Source organism: Cupressus sempervirens, chromosome 2 (genome assembly GCF_028749045.1).
Source record: "Cupressus sempervirens isolate cs-2001-9-10 chromosome 2, ASM2874904v1, whole genome shotgun sequence".
Lineage (NCBI taxonomy): Eukaryota > Viridiplantae > Streptophyta > Pinopsida > Cupressales > Cupressaceae > Cupressus > Cupressus sempervirens.
In genome coordinates, this window is record NC_143119.1 from 44750498 (window position 1) to 44776071 (window position 25574).

The 25574-nt window shown below is 33.0% G+C and overlaps 1 protein-coding gene across 1 annotated transcript in view; it reads left to right on the forward strand.

Annotated features, from left to right (window-relative positions):
• Positions 1 to 222: 222 nt before the first annotated feature.
• Positions 223 to 25574, forward strand: part of LOC149570985 (putative phospholipid hydroperoxide glutathione peroxidase) — a 43715-nt gene continuing 18363 nt past the window's right edge. The window contains exons 1-4 of the mRNA XM_089815666.1: positions 223 to 341; positions 4005 to 4066; positions 5462 to 5578; positions 5685 to 5819. Coding sequence (XP_089671792.1) covers positions 223 to 341; positions 4005 to 4066; positions 5462 to 5578; positions 5685 to 5819 — 433 coding nt within the window. The remainder of the gene's footprint in view (positions 342 to 4004; positions 4067 to 5461; positions 5579 to 5684; positions 5820 to 25574) is intronic.

The window sequence follows — 25574 nt, forward strand, 5'->3', positions numbered from 1 at the left end:
AACTGAATGGAATTTTTCATTTTGAAGGTTCAGAGGTTGCGTTGGATATCACTGTCTATTCAGATTCCCCAACAATTGGCCTTCATACTAAATCACTTTTGTTTTGCACCTGCATAAGAACAATGTTGACAATTAACTATATATTTTCTGAGAAAAGCTCGCAAACATGTGTTTTTAAAGTACTACAGTTTTAGACTTTCAAATTAGCCAATGAATAAATGAATGAATGAAACAAAAGCAACTTATGAGACTCACAAGTTAACACACGCTACAGAAGGGAGGAAGAAAACTTTAGCTGGTTGTGACCTTTGTAACCTTTTGATTAATGTGTCTCTTCGTTGGTGGATTTTAATAATCAGAAATTACAAATCACAAACTATGCTACGCCCTTAATATTGGTGTATATAGGGATATGGATAGTCAATTTGTGGCTATCTTAACCCTTAATCAAGTCATGTTATCATTATTATATTATTATTTAGGTAGGGAGGTCGGCCTAGGTGTTATGTAGAGTTGTGTCTATTCAACCTAAGCATAATTAGGAATATATAGGAGGTTGTGAGTCTTATTTCAACATCATATTGTGAAGTGTGTTCTCATTGGAGATATCTGGAGGTTGCCCCCTTGAAGTGGCCTATTGCTCTCAGTTATTATCAAGTATTTATATAATATTTCATATTATTTCTTCTATTGTGCAAGTTATTTCATTACAAACTATCTATAAATTTTGATGGCTTTCCAGATAAAATATCATGTCAACTAATATTCGCATATTAAGTGGCCTCATCACCCAAATGAAAAGTAGAATCTGAAAACTCATTCAAACTATGACAAATAACTGAAACAATATGATTGCAAAATGTCTTACAGAATCTTTGAAGAACTTACATCAATGCATTGGAGAGTTGAACCTGCAATTGCACTATTGCTTACATGGTGGTCATCATTAGAATTCTGTTCATGGTGGTCATCATTAGAATTCTGTATAGTCAAGCCCCCAAAGAGTTGCAAATGGTTAGAGAATCGTTGATGCTTGCATTGTCATCATCATTAGAACCCTATTATAGTCAAAATTCACAAAGGGTTAGCAAATGATGAAATTAAGTTATTCTTAAGAAAATTATAATCTTTGAAGAACTTACATCAATATTTCTACTAGTACTGTTGCTAACACCGCCATCATCATGAGACTTTTGTTAAGTCAAGTCCACAAAGGGTTAGCAAATGTCAGATTAAGTTAATCTTAAGAAACTTAGAATATTTGAACAACTTACATGAAGACCTCTATTAAGATTGTGGTTGACATGGTCATCATCATCAAGCTCCTGTTTTAATCAAATCCACAAAGGATTAGAAAATGGTCAAATTAACTTATTCCTAAGAAAATTAGAATCTTTGAAGAACTTACATCAAGACAATGGAAAGCTGAACTTCCAGTAGTATTGTTTCTTATATAGTCATCGTCATGAGGTTCCTATTAAAAGTTCTCAAAAGTTAGCAGATAATCAAAAAGGAGAAAAACAAACATATTATTTGTAACAATAGCATAACTTTTAAATCTTACTTTCTATTTGAACAAGACATTATAGACCTTTCAAGATTCTTACTTTTCTAATAAATAATATTAGCACAATCCATTATCAACTCAACATATCTCTAATAAACTCATTCAAAAATGGAAATTAGCAAAGTCTAGATTAAGTTATTCTTAATAAAATTAGAATCTGTGAACTTACAACAAGACAATAGAGAGCTGAACTTCTAGTAGCATTTTTGCTTACATCCAGGCATCATCATCATGCTCCTATTATAGTCAAGTCTATAAAAGGTTAGTAAATGCTCAGAATAAAATATTCCTACGAGAATTAGAATCTTTGCAGAACTTATGTCAAGACAATGGAGAGCTAAGCCTTTACTAGCATAGTTGCTTACATGGTCTTCATCATTAGACTCCTGTTATAGTCAAGTCTGCAAGGAATATAAAATGTCTAGATTAAGTTATTCCTAAGAAACCAAAATGTTTGAAGAAGTTACATCAAGAAAATAGAGGGCTGAACCTCTAGTGGCATTATTGCTTACCTGGTCCTCATCATCAGAGTCCTATTTAAAGTCCACAAAGGTTAACAAAGAGACAGACAAAGTTAGTCTAAATTGTAACAAAACATGTTAGTTGTAATATTAGCATAACTTATTTCAAAATTCTTGCTTATCTAATAAAAAATATTAACATAGTCCAATATCAATCTAACATACCTCTGATAAACACATTCGAAAACCTTTATTTTCTAGAACCCGACATAAATCTGATAAATCCAATCGAAATCCTTCCATCCCTTTTGGGACTATTGGAATACTTTCAATATCATTAGTGACATCAGATGATGCTCCACCAGGCCCAAAGTAGATGTTGCAATAACTAACGGCCAAGGTAGGTGTTGCAAGATTTGATGGAGAATGGTCATTTGAACTTGATATTGGCATTGTGTTTTCTATGCAATAAATGAGAAGCAATTATTAGAAAACAAATAAAATACACTGTTCAATGCAAAAAGTTCTTGCTTGTTAAAGATACCTTTAGTTGTAACATGGAGGTTCTTTTTAGGTTTCATTGACAATTGTATCAATTACATTAAGTATTACTGCCAACATGTTATCAGTGTATTTGTTATGACTACTATGATTTTGCTATCTTGTTTGCTTCATCAATCAACAACATTCTTCTCTTTTATGTCATTTTGTTAGTATTTGATGCTGAAGCAATACAATTATCTATTTGATGCTGAAGCAATACAATTATCTACAAGGTCTTGAAAGATTGGAAAACAATAGAGTCCACCTTAACAATGTGTGATGGTATATTTGGGCTATTATATTAATGTACTTGATTTGGAACTTTATTGGAATTGATATTTTGTTTGTAGATTCTAGACTTTTGATTGGACTATTAAATAGTTTATAGTAGAGTTTTTTATTTTGGTAAAAACAGATTTTGAGGGGATCCGAAACCCCATACAAAAAATTAAAAAAGAGATCAAAAAAGGAGTCCACTAGGTTTTTCAAGGACCGGGAACCTGCAGTTCTGGCAGCTAATAATAGAGTTACAATTGAACAATCACAATATATATTTCAAAACTATCTCATAAAATTATATTCAAAATTTGATAGATGCCTGAGAGTCTTGAGGGAGATGTACCTTTGATTCTTGAAGCCAAATGCTCTAAAGATCCTAGTGAAGTTTGACAATCATCATTAGATTTTAGTTGAGCTGAAGATTGTTCAGCACAATGCTCTAGAATCTTACGAGCCATCTCTCTGGATTTTTGTGGTACTAGGTGTTCATATGCCAATGAAACACCCTGCTTCTCTGTTTCCATTGGTTTCTTAATAACTGCAATCAAAAGAAAGACAAAAGATTGAGATTCTTTTATAATCAATAATACCGAGAAATCTATATATAGATCTATAGATGACTTATAGTAATATCTACTACCCGCAAGATTTCAAGTTATGACCTCTCTTAAAACTAGAGCTATAGGTTCAAACCTAAGTTTATTAAATATAAAGAGTTAAGAATTTATTTGATTGATTTGTTAAGCAGCTGATTGAAATGGACTAGAATTACCCAATGGGGAATCAGAGTTTGTCCTTTGTCGGGTCATCCTCAATGGCATATGAGAGCAATTACTCCTTTTTAACAATTGCAGTGCAAATCATATCATGTCAAAAACCAACAATTTATCTCAAAAACCAAAATCTTAGGAGAAAAATGTTGTCAAACAGAGTTTCTCACCTGCCTTCCACCTGTAATTGGAAACTGTATGGGTGACCACTGCGATTCTGGAGTGCTTACTAATGTTCCATCATCCATGTCCTGCAAGCACAATTAAAATATTCATGGAATAATATAATAGAACTGATTCAGCTTTCATCAATTTTGAAACTAAACTAGATACTCCTAAGTAGGATTTCTTACATATTTTTAAATCTATGTATCATACATTTAGTGGGCTTACTACCACAAACTATGAGGAAATGAATGAATTGTATGTCAAGTTTAAGGACCAAGGTGATATGTAATATATATAGTCTTCTAATGTCTAATAGTTTTATCTTTTAGAGGACTTTTTATTTGTAGTTTTGGAGCTTTTAATTTACTGTTAGATAGGGGAAGTAGACTGTTTAGCTTTTCTATGGTAGTGGAGATTTAGTGGTATGTGTTTTACACAATTCTGAAGTAGATGCATGATATCCATGATAGCTTCTAGTTGTGTAAGTTCGTTTAAAATTATATACGATTGAAACTAAAATCTATCATAAATCCAATAGAAACTTGGATTGGCTTTGAGATGGTGACATTGGGCTTCAAATACTAATTCATGTTTATGAAAATGTTGTAAATCTTGGATGCTGAGGATTTCTTTTGCATGGGATGAACGCTTGTTATATAATACCAGTCTGTAACTGTAAACTCCCTGAAATTATAATTTGTATGGTGTAATGGAATATTTCCTGAAGTATCCATCTGGTGTACTTGAATGAATTTTCTATATGACTTATTACAAAATAGATGCTCTTGTATTGGTAGTAGTTAAAAGTCAGTTTTTCTACATCTTTATAGAAGGTTTGATTGTGGAAACTTAGACATCAGATTTAAGTTTCTCCACATCTTTATAGAAGGCTTGATTGTGGAAAGTTGGCATCAGATTTAAGTTTTTCCACATCTTTATAGAAGGTTTGACTGTGGAGACTTGGCATCAGATTTAAATTCTTCTATGTCTTTATAGAAGATTTGACTGTGGAAACTTGACATCAGATTTAAGTTTCTCTACATCTTTATAGAAAGTTTAATTGTGGAAACTTTGGCATGAGATTTCTTCCATCTTAAGCCAAATTACAGGTCAACACCTGACTTGTTCTCTATGTGTGTAATCTAATGGGCGAGTCAATCCAAAAGGAAGTACAAATAATGATAATGCACATCTAATCTTGCAAAGTACTATCTTTAGTGACTTTCAGATATGAAATATTTTAAGGAAGAAGTTTATTTTTCGAGAAATGTTTAATGGGCGCGTAGGAAATAATTTTATAACAAGTTAAATTATGATATAGCTATCAGGATTTAACTGTGTAGTTTTTGAGTAAAGCCAGTTGATCCATATTTCATGAGTAGTGATTGAACACGAACCTAACAAAGCACCCGACTTCCCCAGAGCCCGGAGGACGTCACCCATCCCAATACTACAACTTGAGTGTGCTTAACTACAGAATTTCGTACATGGTCAAACAAACAGAGGCCCCTTGACAAGAGAACTGATAGCCAAGAAAACGCTTAAAACAACATATCATATCTTCAAAAATCCAAAATAAAATTTGATTTCAAAATATATACTGAAAAATACAAATAATGTCAATCATCAAAGTTTTTAGAGAGCTCAAATTATTTTGGAAAACATGTTTGTAGGTTTCGAAGTATTGGCCTTTCCATGTAATCAGTTTGCTGCACAAGAACCTGGTACTAATGAAGAGATTGCAGCAATTGCATGCACTCGCTTTAAAGCCAACTTTCCCATTTTTGATAATGGTTGCATTTTAAATACAGGGGACATGGTATATGATTTAAAAGTAAAGTTTTTAGTTAACATTATTTCCTTAATAATGATTTGAAATACTAATTATGAATATGCAGGTGGATGTGAATGGTGAGAATGCAGCTCCTGTATACAGGTTCTTAAAATCATGCAGAGGTGGTGTTTTTGATGAGGACATCAGATGGAACTTCTCCAAATTTTTGATTGACGAGGATGGAAATTTATTTGAAAGTATTTTGAGTTAGATATATATGAACTCTGTTTTGAGCAGAAGCCACTAACCTCTAGAGAGTGAGATCTGCCATGATCATGTATATCCTCCGTTCTTGCCCTTTTCCTCTGTTCTTGCTCTGCATGTTGCATGTTGTTTTCTTCCTCTGCCTCAGGATCCTCCTCAAATTCTTTAAACGTGCGCTTCCTGCTGATGCAGCTGAACCATTTCAATGCACAACTTTTTTAGTCCACATTTAATAACACGTCTCGCTGGATCCACAACTCTTTTCATTAAGCCCTTTGCAGTTTCCATTACCCTGTTTGAAAGTTGTTTCCTGATCTTTTCTGTAGAATGTATCTCTTATAGTAATTCTATGTTTCCAAGTTTCCTTTTCTCTTTCACAAAGATAGCACCTTTTTCACAGCGGGTGGGAAACGTTCTATTGCAAATTGATTCTTTACAGAAGTTTTGTCAGGAAAAATTAATCGAACACAAGATATCAGCTGTTAAATTTTGCGGTTTCTATTTTGGACTGCCTTTTCTAATCAGCAACGTAAGTTTAAAAATCTGTTCTGAAAACAAGTGTTATAACGCCAACCGAATATTACTCTTGAAATAACGTAACTCAGAAACAAGTGTTATTAGTTCTAATTTGATTGTAATTTTATTATATATTTATTATATGAATGAAATATATTAATGTTTAGTTTTAGAATATTTTTAAATTATATTTAAATTATATTCTATGTATTTTTCAGGTGAGAAAGTAGTATTCTTGGTCATTGCAATATTTTTTGAAACATGTTTAAGAAGTGTCTATTTGTATAACCAACACATTAACTCATAGAATCACACATTGTAATACATATAATATAAGTGGAATCATTTTTCTTTTCTTTTAACAATATCACTAATTAAATTCTACTTAACTAAGAATTGTAATAAATAACTACACTAAACATTGTGTGTGTGTGTGTATTTCAATGTATTTACTTACAATTAATTAAAACATTTCTAATAGTTCTAGAAAAATATGAAAGATCAAATTATTCATTGTATTATTATAATGTATACTTTTCTATTCTAAAATCCATGTACAATAATTAAAGTCTTAAAATATAAATTTAAAGTACTTTGAATAAATAGATAATAGATGTGCTAAAACATATAGAATCAAATTCAAGTATTTTATTAAAAATCATACCATAAACTCACAATTAGATTTCTATTACTTTTGAATACAAAAAGCTTCATTTGAAATCTAAGTTTTCCTTTAGGTTTCAATGGTTATTATTATTATTATAGTATTTGCAACTAATACCATTGCAATCACTTCTACTTCGTTGGCGAGCTTAGAACGTTTGTGAGTACCCCAAACTAGAGTGTCTCCAAGGTGCCCTAAGCATGTTTGGGTTGTGATCTTCTGACACTTGTATCTTAGAACTCGTGAGGCCTATCAAAGAATTGTCATATGCTAAAGAACCCTGATATTGATGTCCACAATAACCTCTCTTAATTCTGGGAGATTCAATTTCATTTGAAATTGACATAGAGATCTCGGTCGATGCCAAACCTCACACTGTTCCTTAGTGAATTGGTGCACCAATGCCCAACTTTCGAACCTTTCATCATGACATCATTTTGTCAGCACAATTAGCTTTGGATGGCTAAGTGAACCCCAGTGACACTACTATTTTGACCATCGGGAGCCTAGAACGTTTGCAAGCACCCCAAATAAGAGCATCTCCAAGGTGTCCTAAGCACTTCTAGGTTGTGATCTTTTGATGTTTGTATCTCATAACTTGTGAGGCTTATTGAAGAACTGTCAGATGCTATAGTACCATGATATCAATATCCACTATAACCCCTCTCAATTTTGCAAGGTTCAATTTCGTTTGAAATTGGCACAATGATATTGGTTGATGTCAAATCTCATAGTGTTCCTCAATGAATTGGTCCGCTGGTACACAACTTTTCGAACCGTTCATCATGACATCGATTCATCATTATAAAGTTCACAAAAACTACACATCGAACTTCCCACAAGGTGCATTAAGTACATTTTAGCAATGATCTTCGAGAGTCGTAACTCAATGCCCTTATTGTTTTGTTTGCTCATTGTGTCTGTGGTTAGTTGGATGTTGAAAATTTTCAAGGGCTTGTCTTCTCTTCTAGTTGTTTTTTCTTGAGGGATTTTGGTTTTGTGGATGCTTTAAATCTTTGGAGGAGTTCAATTATTTTCCATCAGTGCGATGTTGATTTCATAAAGCACAAACAATATTTTAATGAACAAGACTACAATGAATAAGTTGCATAAACCATATACAAGATTCATTCAAACCATATACAAGATTCTAATGAATGTGAATTCAATTAACAAGATTCTAATAAACGTTATTAAAATAAACAAGATTCCATACACTATACAAATACACCTGTGCAACAATTCATAATAAATCAAAATATATAATCATCTATAAATTTGATGCAAATGTATGTCAAAATGTACATCTCTTTATGGCACATGTCATCAAAATCTGTCTATAAAATCAAAGTTTATAAATAAAATATGGCATATGTCATATGAAAATATGCCCTAAGGCATCCCTAAAAAAATACTATGTCCTAGGTTGTAGGAGGATCATCAAAATGAAGCCTCTTCAATGCACTCTCTAAACTCGCTAGATCCTGTATGAACAAGGGTGAGTGCACCAAGATGGTGTACAAAAGGGGGGTATAAGTGGACACCTTTTTTTGGAAATCACGTAAACCTGAACTTGGACGAAACATTTGAGGACCCTCCACTAAAATGAAAAGATACATAAAACATATAAATTGTAGCACTTTGAATCTACTTTCTAAAATACTAGAGTTTTTATGAAATGGACAAGATTATGGGAGTCAAACCCTGCACACATGAAAAATAGTTCTTGGTTTTTTTAGAAAACATAACATAGTCATTTTTGTGTGCAACACAAAAGACATAGTTATACTTAGTATTTTGCATATCTCTTTGGTAGGATGATAGCTAAGTCGTTTCTAGAAGTTGTGTGTTTTTTGTAATTTTATGATGAGTATTTTTTTTGCTATGAATTATTGAATAGACTACATTTTGAAATTTTGGTACTTGTTCATGTGCTGAGCATAACTTGCATCAAAATAATTGAAAATGGAAACTTAATAAAAAAATGTATATAATCAAGTATAGAAAAATAATATGTAATTTATTTTAAATTTGGTTAAGTATATCAAAATTTATTAAAAAATGGTAGACATATGTCTGTGAGGAATGTCAAGGCATTCGTAAAAGTAATTAAAGTTTACAATGTTAATGTTGTCCAGAAAAAGAAGAAAATATATGGTTAAAATTTTAAGAAGATGTTTAAGATTATGGTGGTGATTTTAAAGATACCCACTTCACCATTAGTGTACCTAATGAAGATAAAGACGATAATTCATCTTAGAAGATGAAAAAATGTCTAAAGGAAAAAAATTGGAGGGAAACTAGTCTCCCAAGGCTTTGGGTCATTTTCCTAGGCTATCAACAAGCCATAACCCAATCAGGTTTTTTGGATTCAAATAATTTGATTGGGTTATGAAAATAAAAAATGCATTTAGAACCCAATCGAGTTCTACAAAACTTGATCGGGTTTTGTATTACTATTACACAAGGTTAGATTGAGGGAGGGAGGAAGTGAGGGAGAGAAAGAGAGATTAGATTATGTATTATGCTAAATAAGTGTCTATCATATCCCCCAATCCTTGTTTGCATCTCATCCTCTCTCTCTCTCTCTCTCTCTCTCTCTCTCTCACACACACACACACACACACACACACACACACACACACATGCATTTTTTCTCTTTATCCTATTGTCGTCTCTCTTTCTCGTATCTCATTCTCTCTCCCACTCTTTATATCATATCCCCTAATCTCTCTCTCCTACCCCCCTTCTTGTTAGTTTGTGGTGACTGATCAGGGAAGTACTATACATACTTCATAAATTCTTTGGGGTTTAGGGTAACAGCCCGAAACCTTTTTTGGGTCCATGGCCAACATTGTGGCTAACATATGGCCGACATGTTGTACCCCTAAAGTGTCATAAAAATACTTGTATAAAAGGGCTTAGGGTTAGGTATTGTTATCATAGTGGTGATGCCAAATTGGTTCTTGTGGCAGTATTGAGCTGTAAGGGATTATGGATTGTAATTAGGTTGCAATCACTGGATTGTAAAAATATCAGACTTTCTATTTGGTGGACGTAGCCTAGGGATTGGGTGAACCATGTTAAATCTTTGTTCCTTGTGTTCTTTTTTGTGTGATCTATTATTTTTTGTTATTGGTTATATTTGCATGTAATTGTTATTTTTGTCTATGGTTTAATCGTAACACTCCCTCTTTCTCCTATCCCTTTCTCTCTGTCACTCTTTCTATCCTTTTTCCAAATATCTCTCCCCCTTCCCTCTTCGTATCACTCTCTCTCTCTCTATCTCCTATTCCCTTCTTTCTCTCTCACTATCTCTATCATATCCTCTAATTCTTCTCTCGATCTCATCCTCTTTCAATCTCTCTCTCATTCTCTCTTTGTCCTATACCCTCCCTCTCTTTCTCCCATCCCCCCCCCCTCTCTCTCTCTCTCTCTCTCTCTCTCTCTCTCTCTTTCTCTCTCTCTCTCTCTCTCTCACTCTTTCTATCATGTCCCTAATCTCTCTCTCATGCACACAAACACACACACACACAGACACACACACACAATTTATATCATATCCCCTAATCTCTCTCTCTCTCACATATCCCCTCTCTCTCTTTCTCCTATTCCCCTTTCTCTCACTCATTCTCTCCACCTCTCTCACACTCTTTCTATCATATCCCTTAATCTCCCATAATCTCTCTCTCTCCCTCTCCCTCTCTCCCTCCCTCCCTCCCGCCCACCCACCCATAATCTCTCTCTTTCCTCTATCCCTCTCTCTCTTGCTCTCTCCTATCCCCCTACTCTTGCTCCTATCTCCTTCTCTCTCACACTCTTTCTATCATATCCTCTAATTCTTCTCTCCATCCCATCCCCCCCTCTCTCTCTATCTCTCTCCCTCTCCCTCTCCCTCTCCTATACCCTCCCTCTCTTTCTCCTATCCCCTTCTCTCTCTCTCTCTCTCTCTCTCTCTCTCTCTCTCTCTCTCTCCATCTCTTTCTTACTCTATCATATCTCCTAATCTCTTAATCTCTCTCTCTCTCCTATCCCCTTCTCTCGATCCCATCCTCTCTCTCTCACACACATTCTCTCTTTGGCCTATGCTCTCCCTCTCTTTCTCCTATCCCCTGCTCTCTCCCTCTCTCTCTCTCATTCTCTCCATCTCTCTCTCTCACTCTGTCTATCATACCCCCTAATCTCTCTCCCCCCTCCTATCCCTCTCTCTCCTATCCTTCTCTCTCTTCCTCCCTCCTATCCCTCTCTCTCCCCCTTCTCTTTCTCACTTTTTCTATCATATCCTCTAATTCTTCTCTTCATCCCATCCTCTGCGTGTGTGTGTGTCTCTATCCTATACCCTCCCTCTCTTTATCATATCCCCTTATCTCTCTCATTCTCTCCATCTCTCTCTCTCACTCTTTCTATCATATCCCCTAATCTCTCTCTCTCTCTCTCTCTCACTATTTCTATAATATCTCCTAATGTCTCTCTTCCACTCTCACATCCCCTCTATCTTTCTCCTATCCCCTAATCCTTTATCCATCCTCTCTCTCTCTCTCTCTCTCTCTCTCTCTCTCTCTCTCTCTCTCTCTAATTATTTATCTTTATCTTATCCCCTAATCTCTCTCCCTCCCTCCATGACCCCCATTTCCTCTCCCTCTTTGTATCCCCTTCTCTCTCTTTATACTATCCTCTCTCTCTCTCTCTCTCTCTCTCTCTCTTTCTCTCAATCCCTCCCTCCTTCAATATACATTTTTGTAGTAGTAACATAGAACTCGATTGGGTTATTTATCCATATGGATAATGTAGTTAGAACCAAATAACCCAACTGGGTTATACGAAATCTGATCAGGTTATTGAAAACTATAAATAAAATAGCATGTCAATGATTATTATGTTGTTTTAGTGTGGCCCACCAAATTCTACTATTGTTTCACATGTATTTCTTTACCAGGTATGCAAGTGTAAGGTTTTTTGTGCTTGGAGAAAGTAAATTCTATATTTTTCATGTGTCAAAATCTTTTTTCGTTAGTAGCTTATGATTGAGCATAAAATAATCATGCAAATTTGTTTAGTTTTGCATTTTATTGTTTATCTTATTCATGTTATTGTTTGCAGGGTAATTTGCATCTACAATCATGGGAAAGAACAAGAGATGAATGATTGGAAAATGAGAGGCAACAAAGGAAAAAATAAGGGAGTATATGAGGAGATTTCATAAAGGTACACCATCAAATGCCTTCAATTTAAGTGATGAAAATCTATCTATTGATATTGATGTCGCAAAAACACCAAATTTAACAAATGAAAATGTTCATGAAAAATACACTTACAACACCTGATGCCCCTAATGCAACATCTCAAGTTGAAATGATGAATGCACATGATTTACATAATGAAAATATAGAGCATGTGTGTACATCAACATCTACTAGAATCGTAGAAAACCAAAGTTTTCTAATTGACATTGATGAATATATTTTGAAGCCAATGCATGATAAAATGGTAGAAAGAAATTTTAGGATAACTAAAAGATTTGGAATAACTATTTGAAAATTTAAATCAAAGTGGAAGATGCCAACTTCTTGTTGAAATAGTCAAAAATCTGAAATTCAAATAGACAATGAGAATTTTGGGGTTAAGAACATCTGAAAATAGTAGTGAAAGAAGCATTTTTAGAAATCTCTTTGATGCATACTAATCCATTGGTTCAAAAGTACATACTAAAGATGCTAATACAAGTCAATGGGTTCTCACATCAACCATAATGGGAAAGGAAATGGAAAAAACTCATATGGTAAGAAAAATAAGTAAATCATTAAGGATAAGTAGAACAACATTACTCAAAGCCTTAGTGAGGCAAGAGAAAGTTGAGAATTCTAATGAGACTTCTTTTTGGTCATTCCAAGGTAGACTCCCATGTAAGGATAAAGTTACTATTGATGCAAAAATAACATTAATAGAAAAAATTTGGCATTACAACAAAAAGGCTTCACCAAACCAAAAAGATGTTGTCAAAAGACAAATTGGAAAAACAAACCATGAGCCACATGCAAAAAAAATTTAGATATGACTCAAACACAATTTTATGAAATGTTTCTTCAAAGATTTCCTCAAATCAAAATCAGTCAAAGGTTTTTTGAGATAAAAAAACCATTCCATGTTAAGATAAATCATACATGCACTACATGTTGTTGTAGGGTTCATGTTGAGTTTTCTATGCATTTTAATGTTTATCATTATATATGTTGTGCTTTTTGTACTAACAAAATATTGTAGGAATGTGGTCTACAATTACCTCCTATGTCACTAAGAGAATTTGTTGCAAGTGTACTATGCAAATGAAATGATGGGTACATTTATTAAAAGGCCATGTGTTTGAAAGGTTTTTCCCCTCAATGTGGTGACTTGCAAAAGTTGCATAGATGCCTACATCTAGATAGCACACATGAAATTGGTAAGACACTAACTTCTCTTGGAAAGTACAAGTCAATTATATATGGTGTTAAAGATGGAAAAGAATTATGTGAGGCCTCGCCCTGACCCTTCGTAGCCTTAGTTGTTACTTTATCATTTTGATACTCACAACTTGAGATGTCGAGACATTATCAGAAACTTGAACATATTATATTATTTTACGTTGTGTGATGTTATTTTCAGATATTTAATGTTCATCATTTAAGGTTTTAGGTATATGTATGTTGATGAATTAAGTAAAATGTAGGATTAACACATTAATTTTGGAATCTTTATGATGAAGGATATAAGTAGGATGCAAGAAACCTTGATTGATGTATGTTTCAATTTATGTGAATTTCTGATACGTATATATGTACATGTGATTTTTGGGACTACTGATGTGTGCAATGAGTGTGCAGATATTTTAGCCGAGAAACCCTACGGAGGAATAGAACTGATCTCTATGTGCTAATTTTTGAAAACCTTGTTGTTCGTAAATCAAGTATTGTATTGTGAGATGTATGTATGTATCTCTTTGTGTTCAGTAAATGTTAATGTTCGTAACTATGTTCTTTTAGTGTCACGTGACACTCGTGAATTGCTTGTGCTCTTTAGCATGCTAGTTAAGGTTAGTTGTGTAACCCATGGACCTAAGTCAGTTTAAGTCAGTGTCAATTTGCTAATTGGGTTCTTAATCGAGTTTAGTCATCCTTAATCCGGATTAGTGCTTAATCTATTTTGTTAGAGTTGTTAGTTGGTCCTAATTATTTCCTAGCTTTTGTTTAGCTCTAAACCTTTTCCTAAGGCCTTAAAACATGAAATTTTTATACCCAAGGGGTATGGGTGTGGGTTAGGGGTCTTTTCCAACCCCCTAAGCCCCTTTTATTGACTTTTGAAGCCACTCAAAAAGTCTCTTTTTGCTTTTGTGCGAAAATTGACTATGGCTACCATGAGTTGTCTCACCTCACCTCCACTTAGTTTTTAACCATAGTGTGGGTTGAGTTAGGAGTTTCTAGAATTGTAAGTGGTTGGGTGAAGTTATTGATCCTTTTGGGTGGTTGAGTTGGAGACTTTTTTAGAGGCCTTTCTTGGACTAGTGGAGGTTGTTACCCAATCTCTACATTTAGAGAGGAGTTTTGAAGATTGAAGCAAGAAAAGGGAAACTCTACTCAAACTGGTTCATTGCCATTACCTCTTGTAAAGGTAGGAAATTCTCATCTTCTTTGTTCAATTTTCATGTTTGTTTCATGCTTATGCTACCTTGTTGTTGTTTCAATGTTTGTATGTTTGTGGGTATGTTGGGAAGCTTTGAAAACCATGTTATTTTTGGATGATTTCCTTTCATGTTTATGTTTGCAATTTTGAGATTTTTCTTGCATGGGTGTTTTGGTATTACTCACCCTTGGAGAGGGCAGAAGTGACCAATTTCTGGAAAGGTTTGTTTAGTCAGACTCCAACCAGTGTAGAGTCTCTTCTTAGGATGAGAAGAGGGAGAAAGGGTAGGGTGTTATGGGCCCCTACCTATCAGCACAAACCTTGTATGATTATGGTATGTTGAAATAGAAGAACAAAAGTTCTTGGTATATAGCCCCGATTGGGCATCTGTTTGGTGTTGTGCTTGACTTCTCCTGGTTGGAAGAATCCACCTTTCCCTAGTTTTGATTCATTGTGAATCCCATTGTGTAAACCATGTATGAATATGCATGTTTGATTGTCTCTTGGTTATGTTTGGTTGTCCCTCGATCAGATTTTGTTCCCTCCATGGTTTTGGAAATGTGTTGCAGAAATTGTTATGAATCCCTTGATGAGGGTCATGGAGAAAAATTCAATTAAATGGTTGTAATTTGGGATTGAAATCCTATGTAATTGTTCATCAAAACTATGTTGTAATGGCAACGACACCGAGTTTTCTTCCTGGTTCTTTCCCAGCTGAGCCTTTGAATCAGGTTTGCCAATAAATTTGGTGTTTGGGTATAATTGTCTATCATGTGATTTAATCGTAATTTTAATTTAGATGGATGCACACAAAAAAAAGTAGGAATGGAAACAATGATGATGTTCAAGTTGGCAAATCTTCAAGTTTTCTTATATGTTGGAAACGAAAATTTTATTATGAATGAAAGATTAGTTTTTGTGATTATCGAAATTAAATAAATTCTTGCATTGTGGTTTAAATGATTATCTAAATCTCTTGGCTTATCTAGTTGCAAGTAGATCTTTTCAATGTATTTAAAAAAAATAAAATTAATCCCCTCTTAGTAATATATCAACTTTAAAATATATACTTAGATAAATAATTCTTCACTATGTCTTTTATTTTTTTAAAATTTTCTATACTTAGAAAAAAAAATTTCAAAAAAAAAAAAAGTTTTAAGAGAGTAAAACTCTCTGTCTTTTGTATGAGAGAAACATATTGTTATGTTTTTGTAACAGAGAATCTAAAAGATTCTCTTGTTAACCTCTTTGATTTATTGAATATTGTATTAAAAAAAAATAGTAATTAAATAAACAAAAAAAGAATTTTAGCTTATCATATAACTAAATATCTTAAACTTACCTACAAAACTTTATGTTATCAATTCATACCCATCTCCTTGGGGGACGTCAGTTAAACTTGCTTATAATAAGGTTTTGATGCAAAGTTTAGGTAGAGTAGGGTTTGGTAGGTTATTTTAGTTAGTTTTACATTTAGTTAGTATTTTTTTTTTATAGTTTATTTTTATTTTATGTTATTTTTTAAAAGTTAGTAAAATTAAGTTAGTAGAATTTAAGAATTAGTTTAAAATAATATTTGTTCCTTTTTAGTTAATTTTAGTATTAGATTTATTAGTATTATTAAAGTAGTTATTTTAGACTTTTGTTAAAAAGTAAGTGAAGTTAGACATTAGTTTAATTAGATTAGATTTTGTATTAATTTAAGTAAGAAAGTAAATTAGTATGTTATGTTATGTTAGTTTAGATTTATATTAAGATAAGTCTTGTTTAAATTTATGATTAATAGTTTTAAAGTCTTTTTTTTTAGTTAGTTAATTTTGTTTAATTGTTAGCATTTTTATTCATTTATTTCATAGGTATTTAAAAATTATTTAATTATTATTTCTTTATTGTAATTATAAAGTTTTCTTTAAATACTTAAATTATCATTGATCGATGTTGTTTTTTTTTTATCAAAGAGATTATAAGAATTATTATTTTTTAATGTTAACCTTGTATGAGATGAAAGATACTACGTAATAATCGTTAAATCTATATTTAATTATATTGTTATAGAGGAAATTTAAATCTATTGTTTTAAGATTAATCTGAAACGAAATAAACATCAATATTATTTTATCTCGAGAGCTTCAGTTTAACAATGTATTCCTCCACAAGAGTTTATAAACTTATGATGTAATTAAGTGAATCTTTTCTTGTAATGTGATCACAAACTTATCAACTTGAGAATTATAATATTATTAATTTTAAAATTTAAAAAAAAAAGAGATTTGTGTGTTTTTGCCCTCGTAGTTTGGGCATGACAAATTAAAGAGGTGTGAATTAGTGAAAAGTGATGTATGTGTAGCTAATTTTATGCAATTGTTTCAAGATAAAATAGTTTATGACTACATAGGTCATACACATAGAGCTAGATGGCTAGATGAGAAATTCAAGTTATGTAGGAACATTTTTCTCTTGGGTATGATTGTTTCAGTTCATGACTTTGCTGAAAACTATAAATCAAAACCTCTAAATCAAGTGCAACCAATGTATTACAACTTTATGCAAGTGTCATTCTTTGTACACAACATTTGTTCATGCACATGATAGCATAAAGGATGACAAAAAAGTATTAAGAGAGTATCACTTCTATATCAGTGATGATCAAACTCATTCATTAGATTTTGTGCAAGGATGATTTAGAGTTTTCTATGACAATTTGAGGGAAAGAGATGAAAGATACAATCAACACATTATATGGTCAGACAATTGCACTGCACAATTCAAGAATGCAAGGATGCTCTATTGGTTGAGTAGGATGCATGTGACAAGAAGAGTTCAACATTTTTGGAATTTCATTGATTGGGACATGGAAAGGGAGAGCATGATGGTGCTGAAGCATGTGTGAAAAGAGCCCTTAGTAGAGAGGAATTGAATTATGAATGTGGCACAATACTAGAAAATGTTGAAGTAATTGTCCAATGGTGCAATTCTATGATGGGACTAGGTAATACAAGTAAGTCTATGGTTTCTATATATTTTTGGTTGATACATGAACCTAACATTAAAAATTTGCAAGATTGTTGTACACTTAAAAGATCAAGTGAGATGCATTCATTTTGAAGTTCAAATGCAACATCACTACCTATTAATACTAGAAAGCTTGTATGCTTTTGCTCTTTATGTATACATCATTTATGGGATGAATATGAATCAAAAAAGTGGGTTGGCAAATTATGGCCTTGTAGACCTTTTCATCCAATTGATTCATATCAACTTCCTACAACACTACAACTCAACCAAGTTGAAGCATCAAAAAATTTTGAGCATGTATTTGATCTAGTTAAATTAGGTACTAAGTTATCAATTTAATACTTAGTTAAAATAGTTTAATTTCAATTTTACCACTAACTTATCCTTCTATATAATGCAGGTCATGTATATGCAGTTATTGCATATGAGAATAATGATAGAGTGAATTACTTTCTATGTCGGTGTATTGATCCCAATAAGAAACTGATAGCTACAATCATTGATAGTGAGGATATTGAGTACCCAATAGGATCTTTCGTTGTGATAGGCACATGGCTTACAAGGTAGTATATTTTTTTGCCCTTGCCATGAAGATCTCTTTAAGTCAATTTGTCATGTATAATGTATCAATTTTGACTTTAAGTTGTCTTTACAATTAAATGTAGGTACCCTATCAATAATTCTACCATGTGGTTATTTGAGAATTTTGAGACACATAGACATATTCTTCATTATTCTAACACTATTTTTGCAATAAATATTCAATTGATGGTGTCTCATGGTAGGCCTCTTAACAAGAAGCTATGAAAAGTATGTGAATTTGATCACTAGTCGGTACTTGATACAATAAGGATTAGAGCTGATCTAGAAGGTTCCCTTGATTGATTGTGTGCTATATAGTTGAATCATTCTATATATGGTAGAATAGTTTTGAAAATTTTGTATATATGTTATGCAAAATTTTACATTTTTGCAGTGATGTGCATATGTAGATGCCAACTTTTGTGTATAAATCTGATAAGAGATGTCACATACATATTTAGATCCCAAATTTTGCATATAAAACCGATTAGACATGTAACATGTGCATATTTATATGCCATATTTTGCATAAAAATATAATTAGAGATGTCACATGTGCATATTTAGATGCCAAATTTGTATATAAAAAAGAGAAGACATGTAACATGTGCATATTTAGATGTCATATTTGTATAAATATCCGATAAGAGATGTCAAACATGTGCATATTTAGATGCCAAATTTTCTATGTAAAATTGATAAGAGATGTAAATATTGTAAATTATTGTTATAAATTTGTTATAAATATATCTCTTGAACTCTTTTTTGTGGGTTTGATGATATCCTTAAAAAATATTCAATTATCTTCAACCTATATAGACTTAGATGGCTGCCCTCTTGCATTTTTCTCCAAAATTTCCCAAAACATCAGGAAAATAAATTATAGATTATACCCATTTGGCTTCTCTACAATATATGCAAATCTTGGATAGGGTAATTTTGGACCATGTCCTTAGTGTCACACTATGTCACCCCTTTTTAGGCTTAAAATAACCCTTTGATTGGCACAAGGCATGATGATGATGTCATCACGAGGTCACTAGGGTCAACAAAGAGTTGGGATTAGGTTTTTACCATAGGTAAGGTTTATAGATAAGTTTGAGATGATAGGAAGGTCATTTGACCAAATTTGTGAAAAGTTTCAAAAAATGTAAAAGTTGCATTGTGCAATTTTGCAACTTTCAAAACTTGCTTGAGCAACTTTTGGCAAGAAAGTTTCAAAGCGTTAAGAGGAGTCCTAAAGGGTGACTACCCACCCACCCACCCTATATAAAGCATGAGAAAATTAAAATTGCATAATAGTACAAAGAGTTGTTAAAAGGTTGCAAAGTGCAAATTTTGCAAAAGTTGTCAAGAATGTACAACCAAGTGCAAAAGTTGGTTGGGCAATGACTAGATGACCCAAAGGAGTGTAAATGTGTTGGAGATCATGATGCAGAGGCTAATGGAGGATTTTCAAAATCTTCTTAGGAGAATGCTAATGCCTTCTTTTCTTTTGTAACAACACCTTATTCTTCCTTCCAAAAGAATAAACTCTAGGCCCTCAACCCATGCTATAGACCTATCAATGATCAATTTCATTATTTCATATCCCCAATAGACTCCATAACCTCAATACTCTTCCTCATCTCCATATCTATGCATTCAATCATGCCCTATGCCTCATAGGCCTAATACCCCACATTTTCAAAGCAACCCTATCATGGGTGTACTCCCAAACCTTGCCACTTTCAGCACTACCATGAAATGGATCTAATTTGAGGAATATGCATCCAATTTGACTCTATGACACCTTTGGATATGAAAGCCCCAATTTGGACCCCAAAACCCCAAAAATCTAGGGCTTGCTCAATGTTTGACCTCCCAACACAATACCTACAAATGAAAGTTGTTACACCATCCTTAAACTATTCTAAGATGGACTCCATCATAAAAAGACCCCCTCTAATGGCTATATCTTCTGTTGCTACACCTATCGCTCCATTTCATGACCCTAAAAACACTCCAAAACACCATCAAACTCCTCCAAATACTCTCCACCTACAAAATCTCATTCTTTCCTGGATTAGAATTGTTATAATACAATGTTAGGATTGATGCAGAGGGTCTAGGGCTCTAGCACTTAACCACTCCTAATTAAGGATCCAATCCTTGAACCCTTCAATGGCTCTTGTTTTTAAAACTATAAATAGTCCTTCTTGACCTTGCCTAATACCTCTAGTCACAACTATAACCATTCAAAACTCACTATCTTCAAATAGGCCTGATGAGACCTATTTTATTTAGGTTTATTAATAGTTGTACTAGGGCATTAAAGCATTGTAAAAATAATTAGAAATTCTATAACAGTCTACACAATAGGTACACACATGTGGAATCTAATTGAAAACCTTATAACCTTCCAAAATATGTTCCTCATGCTCATATACCTAAGCATGGGTAGTTAAAACTTCCCAAAGATTACAAAAGTTACACAAGCAACTTGTTGAGCAACTGCGTAACTTTTGAGCAATTTTTGCTTTTGACATCTTTTGGTCAAATGGGTCCATCTAGGACTATTCTAGGACCCTATCTAAGATTCCTAGGACCTAATAAGTTACCTAATACTTTAGTTTCCCTTCCCTAACAATGTTTAGCCTATTGAGCAACTTTTGGCTCATTGAGAAACTTTTGACCAACTTAGAACCTAATGAGAAATTTTGACTTTTCCTAGCAATCCACAGCTGCTCCATTAGCTCAGGTTGGTTGGGTTTAGGCTAGGACCAACCTCATTTCAGCCAAAATGTCCCTCTGATGATATCGCCCACACTGAACGAAAGCATCCCTAAGGGTCTCTAAGCACCATCAGACTATGATCTTTGATCGGGCATTTCTTTGATCTCGTGTAAGATATTGAGAAAATACTAGGTGATACAAGATCACATTATCTAGGCCAACAAAAACCTATCTTAGTTTTTAGAGATTCAAATTTGTTTAGATTTGGAACCCGCATCTAGCCTATTGCCAAAAGTTGCAATTTTTCTCAATTAAAATGAGAAAGGTTGTGTGTATTTCAAATTGTTGGTTTTAGGATCAAATCACTACTCTATTAGCTTGGGTTGGTTAAGTTTAGTCTAGGACCAACCTTTTTTCAGCCATAAAGTCCCTCTGATGGTATTCACCAAATTGAACAGAAGCATCCCTAAGGGTCTCTATGTACCATCAGGATGTGATCTTTGACCAGACATTTATTTGAGTTCATTTGAGGTATTGACTAACTGTCAAGTGGTACATAATCATGTTATCTATGACTACAACAACCTATCTCATTTAAAGATTCAAATTTGTTTGGATTTGTCATTCGTATCTCACATATTGCCAAAAGTTGCAATGTTACTCAATTAAAATGAGCAATGTTGTGTATATTTCAAATTGTTGGTGCTATGATCAAATCGTATGCTCCATTAGCTCTAGTTGGTCAGGTTTGGATTATGACCAACCCCTTTTTAGCCATAATCTCTTTTTGACGGTATTGACCCCACTAAATGGAAGTGTCCCTAAGTCTCTAAGCACTATCGGGTTGCGATCTTTGACACTAATACACAAATTAGGACATATATATTTTTATTTTAATGTCTTGTTACATCAAAATAAGTGACATATGATTATATTTTATAATGAATTTGATAAAAATGTTACATTTTTTTGTATAAAATAATGAAAGTTCATGTATTTGATTAATTGCAAGAAAGTGAGCTGAAATACAAGTTTGTATGCACACATTAAACAAGTTGGATGGAAATCCAAGTTTAATATATATAAAAATGATCAATACATTATGTCATATCAATCATGTAGTTACAAAAAGATGTTATATCTTATCAGTACAATAGAAAAATCAAATACCCAAGAAATTTTGAATGTGTACAATAGAAATGTCGAATGTGCACAATACAAATCTCAAAAATAGACAATGCAAAAGTCAAATACCAAGCAAATGTTGAATGTGTACAATAGAAATGTTCAATGCACAACATAATACAAATCTTGAATATATACAATACAAAAGTTGAATATATGTCAATGTCATGTGATGACCACAACTACATATGTATATCACTATCAATATCTACGACTATGCAGGATCATCAAAATTGAGCCTCTTTGATGCAATTCGTGGCTTGCCAGGTGTTTGTACATGAAAATTTAAAATACACTATCAAATATCTTATCTATAAGTTATATGAAAATAACTAGAAATTGGGTTCTAAATTGTGGATAGTTGGATTTTTTATTACCTCATTCCTTCTCTCAATCATTATAATAATGGGCTCCTTGGTCAATGGGTGGGACTCCTAAAAAAATGATGAGGTAGAGTGATGATGAGAGACACAACTACCAATGAATCAATGCTCACAGGAGGCACAACCACCAATGAATCAGTGCTGGTATGAGGCACAACTTGTATGGTAAGTGATAAAATGTTAGCATTATAGAGTGAAATTAGGGATTCCAAATAAAGTAAAAAATAAATAAATATTGCAACCTGAGCTAGATTGCCCATGCTAGCAAGAGGTATAACCACTGATGAATCAGTGTTGGTATAAGGAACAACTTTTACGGCAAGTGATAAAATGTTAGCATTATAGAGTGGCATTAGTAATTACAAATAGAGTAAAAATCAAAAATATATAGTGTAGCTTGAGCTAGATCTCTTGTGCTAGCTAATGAATCAGTGCTCGTATGAGGCACAACCTATATGGTAAGCAATAAAATGTTAGAATTATAAAGTAGGCTTTAGGGAATCCAAATAGAGTATAAAAAAAACCTGTTGTAGCTTGAGCTAGATCTCTCATGCTACTAGGAGGTACAACCATTGATGAATTAGTGCTGGTATGAGGCACAACCTTTATGGTAAGCGATAAATTTTTAACAATATAGAGTGGCATTAAAGATTCCAAATAGAGTTAAAAAAATAAAAATACTACAGCCTAAGCTAGATCTCCTGTGCTAGCAAGAGCCACAACCATTGATCAATCAATACTAGTATGAGGCACAACCTGTATGGTAAGCGATAAAATGTTAGAATTGTAGAGTAGGCGTTAGGGATTTCTATCACACGCACAAGAAATCCAAATTGAGATCACAAAAGGGCTTCAACTAAGACTCTACATACATATCTCTAGCCTTTGTTGTATTTGACCCCATCTTTGACCCTTGGGATTCCTAACAAAATGAAATGGGAAAGGATTTGCATAAAGTCTCAAAGAGTGTTGTAATAGGCAAAAGATAAATAACACATGTTAATAAGACAAATTATTGATAATAACCATAAATTTTTTTTTAAAAATGTACTCATTTGTAAATGCAATTGTTTAATATGTATATAGAAAAAATGCATACTATAACCTAAAATTAATGAGATGGAAAATATGAAATTTTACCTCTTCTTCCATTGCCTCAACATCAACAATCCTAGGTCCATTCATAGAGTCTACAAAACTAAATTGTTTCTACATATATATAACAAAAAAGTCAACACATATTCATCAATATTAACTACATGTATATACATTCATTCATAATAAATTTAAAAATATAAACTTGACTTGTATTTAATACATTTTTTTGCTTCAGTGTTCTTGTTGATTTCCTTCCCTTTCCTCTAGACCTTGAGCTATGTGGAGTACCCTAAATAAAAAACAAATATAATATAAAAGGAATCAATAAGACACGTCATGAGTTCAACTCAAATCATAAAATTGATAGGTGTACAAGCTATGATACTGCATAACTCTCACGGCCAAAGTTAATGGCAGAAAGTGTGGCATCATCAATTTGAGAAATTTCAGCTCTTGACAAGCCCTATAAAATAGTAAAGCATATTGTTATAAATATGAGATAATGTTGTAAATGGAAAGAAGGCACAATAACAACAAGAAGATCACAGGAGACAAAGAAGACACAAGAAGGACTTGAAGGACAATATTGGAAGGATAGTTGAAGGATAGGAAAAATTGGGGCTCAAAAAGACTATAAGGTCTAAATTGAAAATAAAGAGATCGATAAGAAAAAGAGCGATGTGAAAAAACTTTTGGCACCTTGTCAAGAAATAAAAGTGGAGATTCATGATCTCCACACTCCTAGAAGACATCCTATGTGAATGGAGGTTCTTCGATGCAAATGGATATATGGAGGTTGAACTCATGAGATTCATTAGATAGAGCTTTGGTATGCTAGGAGCAAGATATGTGGATGAGAATTGGATGGATTTGATGAATTTGGTAGGGTTCAATGATGGTAGGAGATGGAAAGGTATTATTGTACTTTTAAGAAAACCAATTAAGAAATAATATTTCAAAACCAATGTATTGTTGTACTTTGAATAATATTTAAAAAACTTTACCTTGGGTATTCTTGCTCCTAGCCTCATATCTCTAGTAGAACGAGTACTATGTAGTGTCCTCGTATCGCTTGCTGCACCCTGCATTGCATATTATTTGAACATACCAATCTAAAGTTCTCTATAATTTTTTTTATTTTTTTTACTTTTATGATATTTAGGTGATTAAATAATATCATGTGAAAACTCAAGTCATATTGTTGCAAGAGGTCTCCAATGAGCTTAGAATAGTAGATAGATCTACTTGATGAATTACAATCTTTTGTGCAATTAGCTCCAAAACTTTATTTCCAAATTTCTTCTCTACTCTCTACAACAATTTCTCTTGTTCATTTAAATCTTCATTTAATTTATGGACTACCTCTTCTAACTGAACCAAAATTGGTTGAGAAGTGTCAACCTCAATGCTGAGTTCCTCTTTTAGAATATTCTTTGCATCTTCTAGAACTTAAAAATCTTTATCTCTTTCTTCTCTAAGCCTTTGCTACTTAGCTTTCTTTTGAAGCATCTCTCCAAATATATGCATTTGATCAGGATTGAGATTGGAGATGTCCCAATTTAGAATAATAATCTCCTCATCAAGATCAATTTATTCTTCTTTCTCTTTGCCTTTACTGAATTTTTTTGTACTGAGTTGAGGGTTTGTCTCAACTATCTTTATACTTATTATTTGCATATTAGGAATGGAAAAAATGGTAGAAATAAAAGGACTAGCTAAAAAAGTAGATACTGCACTTATTAACGAAATACCTTGTGTAACCAAAACTAATGGAGGAGGAAGTGTTGTTTGCTTGGTAGATGAAGTGGTTGTCACTTTTGTTAATGAAGTACTGATTAAAGCAGGTGCAAAAATTGATTGAGTGCTTGTACTTTAAATTTTTGACATAATCAATCTTGTAGTAGCTTTCTCTAAGATTTCTGTTTTCAATGCTT